Source organism: Miniopterus natalensis, chromosome 1 (assembly GCF_054644295.1).
Source record: "Miniopterus natalensis isolate mMinNat1 chromosome 1, mMinNat1.hap1, whole genome shotgun sequence".
Taxonomy (NCBI): domain Eukaryota; kingdom Metazoa; phylum Chordata; class Mammalia; order Chiroptera; family Miniopteridae; genus Miniopterus; species Miniopterus natalensis.
Genome location: NC_142081.1, coordinates 39,358,232 through 39,371,468, shown reverse-complemented (window position 1 = coordinate 39,371,468; position 13,237 = coordinate 39,358,232). Strand labels below are relative to the sequence as shown.

At 36.7% G+C, this 13,237-nt stretch overlaps 1 protein-coding gene across 2 annotated transcripts in view; it reads left to right on the top strand.

Annotated features, from left to right (window-relative positions):
• The window catches only part of MAP2K5 (mitogen-activated protein kinase kinase 5), a 239,645-nt gene that overhangs the window by 101,761 nt on the left and 124,647 nt on the right, over positions 1 to 13,237 (top strand). For both annotated transcript variants that reach the window (XM_016198069.2, XM_016198068.2), the window contains exon 13: positions 2,305 to 2,353. In XM_016198069.2, the coding sequence (XP_016053555.1) occupies positions 2,305 to 2,353 (49 nt within the window). The remainder of the gene's footprint in view (positions 1 to 2,304; positions 2,354 to 13,237) is intronic.

The following is a 13,237-nucleotide window of genomic DNA, read 5'->3' as shown; positions in this document are numbered from 1 at the left end:
TTAACAGAATTTCTAATTATAGCATTATTAATTATTATGACATGAATATTTGCTTCCTTTTCTGCCTGCTAGCCTGAGCGTGATGGACTGCCTTCTCCGTGTGTGCTTTCTGGTTGTTCTTTTTCTGTGGGGCCAGTTTTAGTGGTGAGCTATCGTTAGTGCAGAGGCTTTATAGTATGTTCCTAAGTTTCGGACAGAATTATAACTCTACTTTCAGAACTCAGAACATGATTAGTTCCCTGCTAAATAAGATGACCTTGTCCTGCTACTCAAAAAGAAAATTGTTCTTATTATTGATGTTATGCTTTATAAAGAAATATTTTTGTCCTGTTTCCTCTGTGTTAAAGTTATCATTATTACTATTTTGCTATTTTTTTATTTACTATCTCATTGTCCAGAAAATGTGTGTTTTATTGTAATAAAACCCCAAAAGAAATCATTTGCTATAAAAATGCATTCTGTTCTCTTAAAATAGACAGACATTGTGGAATTGATTATACTGTGTTAGCAGATCTTTTTGGAGTACATTCCACTCTATGAGACTAATTAAAATATGTTAACCTTTGCTGAGCATTAATTGATATAGATTTTATGTTATTCTTGATCTTTACTATTTGGAAATTGGGTTTCTCCCTTTGCATTTCTGTTTTTAATATTACTCTTAGTCTTTCTTGATCAGCTAAAACCCTTGCATATTTAGCCCCCAGTCCTCTTTTCATCATTTTCAAGAAATGAAACTCACTCACTTCTCATAATGGTAGCTTTTCTTGTAATCTTACAGCCATGACCCACCAAAAATTTCCTATAGTTGCAGGTACTTTTAAATTCTTGTAGGAAATTTGAGTTACAGCAGTTCACTTACTATATCTGATACTTAACTATAGCTCAACCTTGAAATTTGCAAGTCCACACTCCAGCATACAGAGTCAGTCGGTGTAAATAAAAATATGTGCATCTCCTTTTATAACAATTTCTATATAAAAATTTTTTAAAGCTTTTAATGACTAAATTTCCCACATACAAGGTAGCACTTATAACCCACATACTTAGGGTCTTAGAAAAATCTTTTTTTTTTCTTCAGTATCTTATTTGACTATTCTTAACTCAGGCTGTTAAATTCTGAAATCCAAATCCAATTCAGATGTTAGTATCATCTCACTTTATCTCCTTGACCTGCTTTTTCAGTGTTGTCTACATGAGTCCACACTTAGGTTTGCATCAGCCAGACAGGCTTTGTTCTTTCTTATCCCAATATCATTTAAAACATTTTGGGGGAACTTTTTATTTTGAAAGTATTTTAAACTTACAGAAAAGTTGTGAGAATAACTTCACTCAGATTCCACAATTATCAACAGTTAAGCATCTTTGGTTAAAATATATATATATTCCCAACCACAGGGTATACTACATATTTTTTTCCTGAAACATTTGAGAATAAGTTGTGGACATCATGACACTTTACCCCTAACTACTTCAGGTGTATATTTCCTAAGGACAAGGACATGCCCTTAGATTGTCACTGTATGCTGATCAAAATCAGGAAATTAGCATTGATACATTACTATTATCTAATCAACATTCCTTATTCAGATTTTTCCAATTGTCCAATAATACCCTTAAAGACCAAAAGGAAAAAATGTCTGGTTCAGCATCCAGTCTAGGGTTATGCATTGTCATGACTTTTTAGCCTCTTTTAATCTAGAACATCATCTCAGTGTTTGTCTTTCCTGACCTTGATATTTTTGAAGAGTACTGCCCCAATACTTTGATTATATATTCTCACCTTGGACTGACTGCTTTCTTTTCTTTTTTTCATGTCAGTTACTCAAGGTCTAGCACCTTGGTAAAGCCTCCCTGACTACTAGCAAGAAACATGATCTCTTTTTACCCATTGCCTTTATTAGCTAACCTTGTTTTGAAATGTCCCTTTTTGGTCATAAATGTTATGACATTTAAAAATTTTTCACATACAGAAGTATAGAAAAATAAAAAATGAAGATCTTTGTTCCTTTTTCCTATCCCTCTCCACTAGGAACTTAGTAAATGTAATCCCAGGTCGTTAAGTTCACATACACTTAATTCTTTCATTTCTCACACCTTATCTTCAGAACATCAAAACTTCATTACAGAGGGAATCTGAAGCTTATACATTTGGCGTCCTCACAGAGCATGGCACAGAAATGGGAGATGCTTGTTGGTTGATAGTTTTAAAGGAAGAATTATGGTTGATATGATTATGTGTTTAAATGTGTAAAGTTCCTTATAAAAATCATCATTGTACTGTTTTCTCTTTCTTAAATTTAGGTTGTTAAAGGCCTTACCTATCTGTGGAGTTTAAAGATTTTACATAGAGGTATGTACTAAGCTTATAAGCTTTGACAATTTGAGGTGGGTGGGGAGCTCTTCAGATCCCTTGATTTTTAAAGTGAATAAGTGATGTGATATTTAAGCTGATATATTTGGTAGTCAAAAAAATGTTATTTTCTTATTTTCTCACTCAACTGCTCTGATATAGATTACAAACTTGGTATTGTATTTTTGTGAATAATATTTACCAAACATGTAAAAAGGTATTTCATAGTATTTGAAAATGACAGGATCTTATTTTTCTTTCTTAACTCTAGTTAATGCAAAACCTTCACTTCCGTACAATTGCATCCCTTCTTTTTATTAACATTTTAGATATCATCATACACGAGTCCTTAAGAGATTGCTTCACATACCTTGAAAGTGAAACTTTAAATAAGGAATTGGTGAAAGAATCAGAAATTAGTCTCCCAGTTTATTAACAGAACAGTAATCGAATAACTGTTGAATGTTGCAAAAGGAACCTCTCTTTGAATTTTTTTAATGTCCCCAAAATGCCTGAATTCATTTGGAACAAATTATTAAGTGAGAAACAGACTATAACAAAGCAACTTCGGGGCCTAATGCTACTAACCGTACTGTTTAATTTTCCACATCTGCTCAGCATAGCTTAATGCACATTTGGGGAATGCAACAGCATACACATTAGATGTGATTAAAGGAAGGGTTTATTTGAAGGCAAGGTATAAACGATGAGAGAGAAAACAACTGGTGTCTTCAGTGGCGGGACCGCACCTGTCCCTGAGGGTGGTTTTCTTTGGTGGTTTTCGTAGCCTAGTGACTCCTCCTTTTCCTAAACCCTCCTTCCTCTTTTGAAGAGAGTGTGTAGATGTTGACAAGTAAGATATTTCAGTTCTTGAAGGTATTTATGCTGATTACATGGAATCATAAACCAAATTTTTCTTTAAAGCCAGTTTGCTCTATTTCTAGGGTGTAGTTGGTGCAAAATGTAAGTGCAGAGAGAGTTAGTATTACTCTTCCTGGGCATGAGGAGATGTAAACACACCTGTGGGTGGGAGGAAGACGGGGCATTTTCACCACCAAGATGAGAGAAGTGGCATTTAACAAAATATGACGTATATGACTTCTACTCCCTGTATTCCCACCTCCACACACTCAGCAACCCATAAAGTGGTTATAGCCATTTTAATAGGAATTGATGCAGTGGTCAGTTCTTATCATTTTATTGATTTTTATGGACATCTGCTCTTCATTTGACAAAGGAACTCAAGGAAGTCATCAATTCTCAATAGCAAAGCGTTCATTAAAAGGACTTTGCCATGGAAATGCAAATGTTGTTATTAAAGTGATCCTTATACTCTGGACATACAGCATACTCTGGCTTATGATGAATTCTCAGTAGCCTTAACTTTCTGTGAGGAATCTTGTAGCTCTCAGACTGTAGTGGGTAGGGAAATACTGTTTAGTTATTCTGCAGTTATTTTTCTTTTGCTTTTTAAAATCAGAAATAGTTATTGATAAATAGATAGACCTCTAGTATTTCCTGTATCTAAATTATTTGGTTAGAGTTTTACTCTTTGTTTTAGAGAAATAATTGACTTTTTCATTTGAAATGGGATCTTGACAGACATGTTTCAAATGGATTATGTCTGGATCTAAAAATAAAGTCTAAGGTGTTGGCCAGATTTCTAGTACAACCACCCTGTAATCATTGTGGACAAGTGTTGTTGACCAGAGCCTCTCAGAGGCAGGTAGGAAAGGGTTCTTATGGTTTAACTGAGAGCACAGAGGTTCCCTTAAGGAATTCTGAGCCTGTGCTCCCCTTTTCAGTCTATGCTGGCCAACCCAGTTCCTACAGAGAGTAACCCACTAGAAAATGCTACTAGTTCTGGGAAGAGGATATCTGCAGGGGGCTGAGTGGGGGAAATGGTAGTGGGCCAACAAATCCTCTCAAGGGATTTTAGTTTTACGTAGATACCAGTGAGTGAATGTGCATCTGCATTTGTCTAGATGGAAAGACTAAAGAATTTCAGCTCAAATGAATGGTTATCACCCAGTAGTTATGGGTACTCAACTATAGAAATAATAAGCTGTGGTAATATACCTCATTAAATATATTTATATATTTAACTTTTCAGTTTCCTAGTTACTCATGTAAACTTTACCTTCTAGATTTAAAAGCACATTTTCTATTGAAGAGTGGAGTAAGCCAGGTGTCCTTGAAGACTTTTATAAAGTATTGCAATGAGAAATTTACTCTAGATTGAGTTGTTAATATTTTAGAGATTTTGTCCATATTTAATAACTTGAATTCCATAAAAATAAGATTAAAGTTGCCTTTTTATTTATCAAAAAGCTATTTAATTTTCTCCTTGATTAAAAAAATGTAGCTTTTTAGATCAGTTCAATCAGGCAGTTAAAGATCAGAGCTTTTAAGTTCAGCTAAGGCAATTAAATAGGTAATATACTTGTTTATACACTTTTGCTGTATACGCTCATTGCTGTACCTTCTTAAAAGCACATATACTCATTTTTGCTTTCTCTAAATGAATGATAATGGGAATTATAGCTGAATGCGTGTCACATTGTCAAATCAAAGACAGGTGTCCTCTGGAAGGGGAGCCTGGTACAGGCGCTGTGAGAAGATAGTGAAAAGAAGACAGTGAAAGAGAATTACTGATGAGTGATCTAAGCCTCTCTGTCCTTTGTCTTGGTGTAAGAACCTGTGTTCTCCTCTGATAATCATTTTTTCTTCCCTACAAATGCTGCTCCTAAAAACCAGGGTCTTGTACTTACCAACACAAATTTTAAAAGATTAAGAAATGGAGATGTATTGAATTAACTAATGAGAAAAAAGAACAACCTATTTTCTCACATTTAAATGGTTTCCTTGGAATACAGTGTTCCTGTATTTTTAGCTGTTTAAAAATATATACATATATGGTATATTGTGGGATTTATAAAACATAGTTAACAACTTCCAAACATGCTGTTGAAAATCAAGTCTTTCCTATAGTGCATATCCAGTGAGGACTGTAGAATAGAATGAAATCTGAGCATCAGACAGTGACAGACCACCCTCCCATGAGGCTTATTGGTCTGGTACAGGTTACTTTATTTGATAGTGTATTATGTCAACTGAAAACTTTGTAGAAATTGAAGTACAACAATTGCCATTCATAATGGATCATCAGATATTATATTCAACCAGGTTTTACTGTTTTTTTATTTTGTTTTTTGTTTTGTTTTTTTAAATATATCTTTATTGATTTCAGAGAGAGGAAGAGAGAGAGATAGAAACATCAATGATGAGAGAGTCATTGATCGGCTGCAGCCCGCAACCCGGGCATGTGCCCTGACCAGGAATCGAACCCCTATCGCCTGGATCCTAGGTCGACGCTCAACCACTGAGCCATGCCCGGCCGGGCTTGTTTTGTTTTTAAGAATTGGTTGAGATATATGTGGAAGTACTTTATAAGCTATCAAGTAATCAGGTATTTTTTTATTATATAGTAACTATGAATTAATCACTTTATCCAGTGAATAAGCATACACCACTCCAAAATCAAGCCAGGGAGAGAGTTTATTATACTTTGGATTACTGGGTCAAAAATTATAAAAAGCTTTTCTCTAAGATAAACATGTATATATCACATGAGGACATAATTATTAAAGATGTTTGAAACTTCCAAGATTAACTACTGTGAGAATTTGTCTTTATTAAAAAAGCATATGTGTGAGCCCTGAAAGCATAGCATGTATTGACTGGGTAAAAACAAAGAAAATGAACAGTGAGAAAGTCTGTTAGGCCAGATCTGACATTACAGCAAACATTGCAGCTTAACTTCAAAACATACATCGCCACTAATGAGGTGAGAGCCCTGCATATTAATAAACCTACAGTTCCAGTCATAGCCATCATTACCCACATCAAACATAAACACAAGATTAACACCTATGCCATTTCTTTGGAAGATGTGAGAATGCCCTGGCAGTAACTGCTCTCTCTTTCCCTGAGGATAAAAAAATAGAAATGGAAGGGTAATGAGAATAGAACTTAGATTAAGAAAATAAAATTGGCAATCAAGCTGGGGCAATCTTACACAGATGGAGAAGTTTATAGAAAGAAACAACCTAGATAGTTGGTGTCCTGGGACATTCTTTGTATTTATGGCCCTAGTTAGTTTCACTTATTTTTTTTTAATTCTTATTTATTGATTTGAGAGAGAAAGACAAAGCTAGAAAGTGAGAATGATTTGTTGTTCCACTTATTTATGCATTCATCAGTTGCTTCTTGTATGTGCCCTGACCAGGAATTGAACCTGCTACATTGGTATATCAGGACAACACTCTAACCAAGTGAGCTATGTGGACAGGGATCATTTATTTTCTCCAATAGGAGAGCTTTGTAATATTTTTTATATGTTAAAGTTTTAAAAATATTATTCTGAAGGCAAATGCTGCCCAAATAGATTTGCATTTAAAGGAACTGTGGTAGGGTTTCAGCGTGAATGTTTGAAATTTTATTTTCTGCTTCTGGTTTTATTTTTATAAACCTGGCCTCACACAGATCTTCAGTTGGTGCTACATTAAATGCCAAAGCCTCTATTGTTAGTTCATTTGGCATATTTGTTGTATACCTACTGTGTGCCAAGCACTGTTCTGAGTACTTGGAATACATCAATATATAAAACAAAAGATTCCTATAATCATGGAAGTTATTTCTAGGAGGGGTGGGCCAGGGTTGGAAAACAGTCCATAAATAATAAACATAATAAAAAAGTAAACACAGAGTGTGTTAGGAGATGGTTAGTAATATGGAGAAAAGAAAAAGTGGATCAAGCTTAGGGGAGGCCAAGCATAGGTTGCAGTGGTGATCAGGCAGGCCTCATAGAGAAGACGAGATTGCAGCAGAGGTTACAGGAGCAGAGCTGTTCATCAAGTAGGTACATGGGGACCAGTAAGAGCAAAAGACACGAGGTGAGATGAGCCTGGAATGTTCATGGAACAGCAGTGAGGCCAGCATGCCTGCGGCCAGGAATAGGGGCGAGGGTGAATCAGCTGTTAGGAGCTGTGGCAGTCAGTAATCCAGGTGAGTTATAGAGGCTCCGATCAGGGAGATGGTCGGGAAAATGGGAGAAGTGGTCAGATTCTGGGTATATTTTAAATATAGAGTCAATAGAATTTTCTGATGGATTGCTTGTGGATTTTAAGAGGAAGAGAGAAGTGAAGGTTGCTTAAACTTTCAGCAGTTCAGTGTGCTAAAAAAAAAAAAAGTTTCCTGCTACTTTTTTTCTGTTAAAAGAGAGACCTTCACTAAAAGGGAAAAAATAATATCAAGTGCTGACAAGAATACAAGCAACTGAAACTCTCATACATTGTGGTGGGAATATAAACCGGTACAGCCAGTTTGGAAAGTAGTTTGGCACTTTTCCTACAACATGATCCACCACGCCCACTCCTAGTGGCTTTACTCATAAGAACCCACCCTGAAAACAACCCAGCATGACAGATTGACACAGTGGAACACTACTCAGCAATAGAAGGTACCAACTGCTGACACAACGTGGAGGAATGTCTAATACTGCGTGCTGAGCGAAGGAAGCCAGACACTAAGTCTGCTTAGTGTGTCATTCCACTTAACTGACCTTCTAGAAAAGGCAAAACTGTAAGGATGGAAAACACATCAGTGGTTGCCAAAGGGTAGGGGAACAGCTGACAATAAGCTATGACAGAATTTGGCGGGGGTGTTCTATATCTTGATTTTGGTGATGGTTACACAACTGTACACATTTGTTAGACCACATACACCTGTACACCAAGAAAGGGTGAATTTTACTGTCCATTATGCTTCAGTAAATCAGACTTTTTTTTAAAAGGAAGAGAAAAAGGCATTCTTAGCAGTGCAGTAGAAGCTCTACTTTATATGTTTCCCCTACCGGAAAGACAGACTGTTCTTTCAAAGGGTCTCAGTAATTCTGTTCTCACCATATCTATGGCTCCTGAAAAATCCTATCTAGGTTTGGTCTCTAGCAGCTCAGTAGTTTGAAAAGAAAAATCCTTCATGATTTAAAGGATATTTACAATGTCAGAAAGAGAGAGAGGATTGAAGGGAGAGACAAACTTAAAAGTTGCTGTTATCACTGGCCAGCAATTTGGAGCATATGAAAATTGCACAGAATTTTTTTTCCCAAGTTGAGCTATTTTCCCCCCTCAGCCATTATTAAAGAACTGCAGAGGCGCAGCACTGAGTTGGCCTGACTTGGACATTAAAAAGCTGAGTTTCTAAAACGGAATTTATTTGAATTTTTAATTTAGTCCCACTGACTGGCTGGCTGCTTCATTGTGTGACCCTGGAAAAGCAGGTCATTCCTGCTCTCTGGGCCTCAGTTTCCTCCTATGCAGTGAAGGGATAGCTAGATGGGTCACTCAGGTTCCTTCAGGCACTAGGGTTCTGGATCGTGTGATTTGTGACTGAGGAAAGTATGAGATGCTGGCAAGTGAGGGAACAAAGCAAATCAGAGAGGCCTATGGGAGAAGAAAGAAAAAGCTTGAGAGTAATAATGAAAATATTTATTAAGCACTTATTCTGTACTGTTCTAGGTGCCTAACGTGTCTAAACTGTTTTGTGTCACTTCAATGTGGGAAATTCTAAAAGATATAAAGTATTTAGAACTGTAGATAAGAGACTGAAATGGGAAGAAAATTGTTGCTTTCTAAACCAGACTCGTAATCAAGTCAAAAGACATTTTTAAGAGGAAAGGATTATAAACCATAAAGTATACTGAAAATAAAGTTTTATCATTAACAAAGAATTATGAAAAGGACATGTAGAATCACAACGTAGATAGAAAGCAAAGGCATTTTTTTTTTTTTTAAATGACTGTAGATCCACCAAAAGTTGCCCCAAAAAGGTACAAGAAGGTCCCCATGCAAGGGCATCCTTTTTAAGGAAGGAATTAGAAGAAAAATGGAGGCTTATAATCCAAAAGAGTGTAGGCAAGTAAATGTTATATATGTGTGCTAATACCTTTTAAATGAGATCATTGGAAATTTTAAGATTTAAAAATGTTAACAAGAATATTTGTATTACATCCCCAAATTATTTTATTATATTTTTTAAATGAGAGAAGAGGAGTGATATGGTAGAAGTAAAACCTTTGAAATAGTTAGAAAAGAAATTTCAGTGTCAAGGTGGTAGTGTTAAAAAAATACCTTAATGTATGTAAAAGTTAGAATTTGTGGCAAAAATAAATCAGGAAATAATCTTTGCTGGATAAAGTGATTCTTTGGGGAGAGCACTGTTGGAAAGCACAGCTCTCAATAGAAAAGTTTAGTTTTAAGTAACTTGTGAAGAAATGTAATGTGCACAGAACTTCCATCACAGACTCTTTTGCAGAGATTTACACAGTTTGTGCTTACTCGTAGGTTACAGTGAGTTTTGAAGTAACCTAAGCCATATTTTTGCTGTCTGGAGCACCAGGCACAGTTTTGTTTTATTTTATTTTATTTTTTTTAATGTATCTTTATTGATTTCAGAGAGAGGAAGGGAGAGGGAGAGAGAGAGAGAAACATCAATGATGAGAGGGTCGTCATCGATCAGCTGCCTCCTGCACACCCCTGATGGCGGATCAAGCCTGCAACCTGGGCATGTGCCCTGACCGGGAATCAAAACTCGATCTCCTGGATCCTAGGTCAATGCTCAACTGCTGAGCCACGCCCCGCCAGGCCCAGGCACAGTTTTTTAAAAGAACAGGTTAGTGTTTGAACAGCCCAAGTCATTCTGAAAGGAATCATCCCCAGTTGGTTTTATGCTGCAGCACGAGAGCTCTGTGACTGCTTAGTCAAATGTGCCTGGAAGGGGGCATTTATGTTCAGCAAGTGCTCATGGTAGGAGCACAATTACATCCTGACTCCTGTTTTTACGTTCTTTAAATGTAAATATTAATCACATGCCAATGCTGTAGGAAATCATCACTTACGAACATTTCTGTTTTTGAAAAAAAAAGACTTAGCCCATTAACTGAGGTAAACAAACTAGTTTAATGACTCTGGGTTGTTGGTTTTTTCTCCAGCTCTGACTATCCACACAAATGAACATCTCCAGAAATTAAACCTCCTTCCCCATATTGGTCATTCATTCTCTTTGCTTCGGGTAATCACTGGGAATTTCTGTACTTGTGGTAATGATTTTCAAAAGACAAGAAATCCCATATAACATTACAAAAGTGTTCTTTTTAAAGAATGGTGTCTAGAATATATAAGGAACTCTCAAAACTTAACAGTAAAAAAACAAAACTATCCAATTAGCAAATGAGCAAAAGTCATGAAGAAACATTCCACTGAAGAGGACATACAAATGGCAGATAAGCACATGAAAGGATGTTCAGCATCATTAACCATTAAGGAAATGCAAATTAAAACCACAAGGAGATATTATTACACACCTACCAGAATGGCTAAACTAAAATAGTGACAACACCAAATGCTGGTGAGGATGCAGAGAAATTAGATTACTAACACATTGCTGAAAGGAATGTAAAATGATACAGTCCCACTGGAAAACAGTTTGGCATTTCTTAAAAATCTAAGCATGCAACTACCATATGACCCAGCATTTGCACTCCTGGGCCTTTATCCCAGAGAAATAAAGACTTAGGTTCACACAAAATCTGTACACAAATGTTTGTGGCAGCTTTATTTATAATAGCCCAAAACCCAGCTGTCCTTTAATGAGTGAATGGCTAAATAATACCATATAATACTACTCAGCAATAAAAAGGAATGAACTGTTGATATATGTAACCTGGATGAATCTCCAGAGAATTATGCTGAGTGAAAAAAAGCCTATCACAAAAGGTTATATACCATATGATTCCATTTTTATAACATTCTTGAAATGATAAAATTATATAAAATGGGGATCAGATTAATGGTTTCCAGGGGTTAATGAGAGGGTGGGAGGGAAGTGGGTATGGCTGGAAAAGGGTATGGTAATAGACAAAATCTCTTTTATTTTTAAATTTTGTGTATTGATTTTAGAGAGAGGAAGGGAGAAAGAAAGAAACGTTGATTTGTTGTTCCACTTATTTATGCATTCATTGGTTGCTTCTTGTAAGTGCCCTGACCAGGGGTAGAACCCACAACCTTGGCGTATCAGGACGGCACTCTAACCAACTGAGCTACCCAGCCAGGGCCCAGTCTCTTTCTTAACTGTATGAGTTTCAATACTCTGTTTGTGATACTGTGCTATGTATAGTTTTACAAGATGTTACCATTGGAGGGAAACAGATAGAGGGCATACAGGATGTCTATATTATTTCTTACAACTGCATGTGAGTCTACAATTATCTCAAAATCAAAAGCTAAATTTAAAAAAGCATATGTGATCTTTCTATAGTTATCTATACTTGGGTGGTCTACTTAATCAGGAAGGGTTGTCCTGGACTTAGTTTTTCTTTCCCCCATGCATCATCCCTTTTAGGAAATCTCTAAGAGGATTTATCAGGCAGGCCACCTCTTCCCATTCAGAATCTGCCTATCAGTGAAAGCTGTTGGGGACAGTGAAGAAAAGTGGCCGTGTGCGACACAGGGAAGGAATACAAGTGGAAGAGGATGGTTAGTCCCCTGGAACTTCCCCTAAGATCCTCCACCCCACTGGGCATTGAGATTTAGATCAGATCATGTGAGCATTGTGTGTTTGTCGCACAGGTCTTTATGGTACCCTAAAGTGAATCCCTCACCTTGGTGACACCCCATGTCAAACCACCCAGCAAGATACACTGTATGTGGTCTGTTGAATGTTTGATTCACCAAACCCCAGAGACAGCTCTGATTATAGCTTTGACACTTGAGCAAACCTTGAAGTTTAGGAGCTTCATCAGAGGAGGGAGAACAGCTATATGACGGGTCATTTCTGTTGGTAGAGGCTAGAGGCCACAGTTAATTTATGACAGTGATTATATGCCAAATGCATATTTTTTTGTAATGTAGCTTAACTGAAAGTCATCCTTTGTTCTCCTTCCTAGTAGTAAAGTAAGATACTAACCCTCAGACCAACACTCTGCCAAGAATGGAAGACCTCTCTGTGTCTGTCCCTTTCTCCAAAGGCAAGCTTTAAAGTGATCGCACCATGGAAGTCAAACCCATTCTTTTACTGTTGGAGGACTGAGTTCCTTCTGGATTGAGTGCAATAATAATTATTGTTATTATCATTCATTGAGTGCCTTCTGTGTACTACTGCATTAGCTCTTTGTCTATATTATTTAAGCTTCATGATAACCCACATTAGAAGGGAACCTCTTACAGTGAAAGATTGTTAAAGGAAGGCAGAATTGAGGAGCCCAGGCCTTTTTCCCCTTGGTATTAGCCTTGAAAATGCTACATGTCTCCTGCCTTTATCATACTTGAAGGAGGAGAGCCGTGTTTTTTGCCTCCATTCTCAACTGAATCATGAGACTCTAGATAATAGCAGCTATTTAGGATGGCTAATTATGCTACTTAATTTTATTTAAGGCTTTTGCAAGAATATTTGGATGACCTACTCTTTATTATGTAATGGAATGATTAGAATAACTTTTATATTGCATTGTGGTTTTCTCTTAAGTGTGTTCCTGTTGTGCACAGATGAATTTGTAATGTAGAATGTCAGCATAGTCTATATTTAATTGTACCTGCTGTTCTCATTCATTAGAATGCAGTCCCCAAGAAATAACTAGATAGATATATTAGTTGTTGTCTTTTCATAAGACAATTAAGCACCCTGGCACAGCGCTAGGAGAGATTGCTACTAGTAGAGGCCTGCTAATGTGTCCTCTGGCTCCTGGTAAACTGAGAGTGGCTTTCTGGCATTCAAGCAAAACAGTGTAATTGCTGTATAGAGGGGGAAAGTTGAAGAGAAGTTTATTTC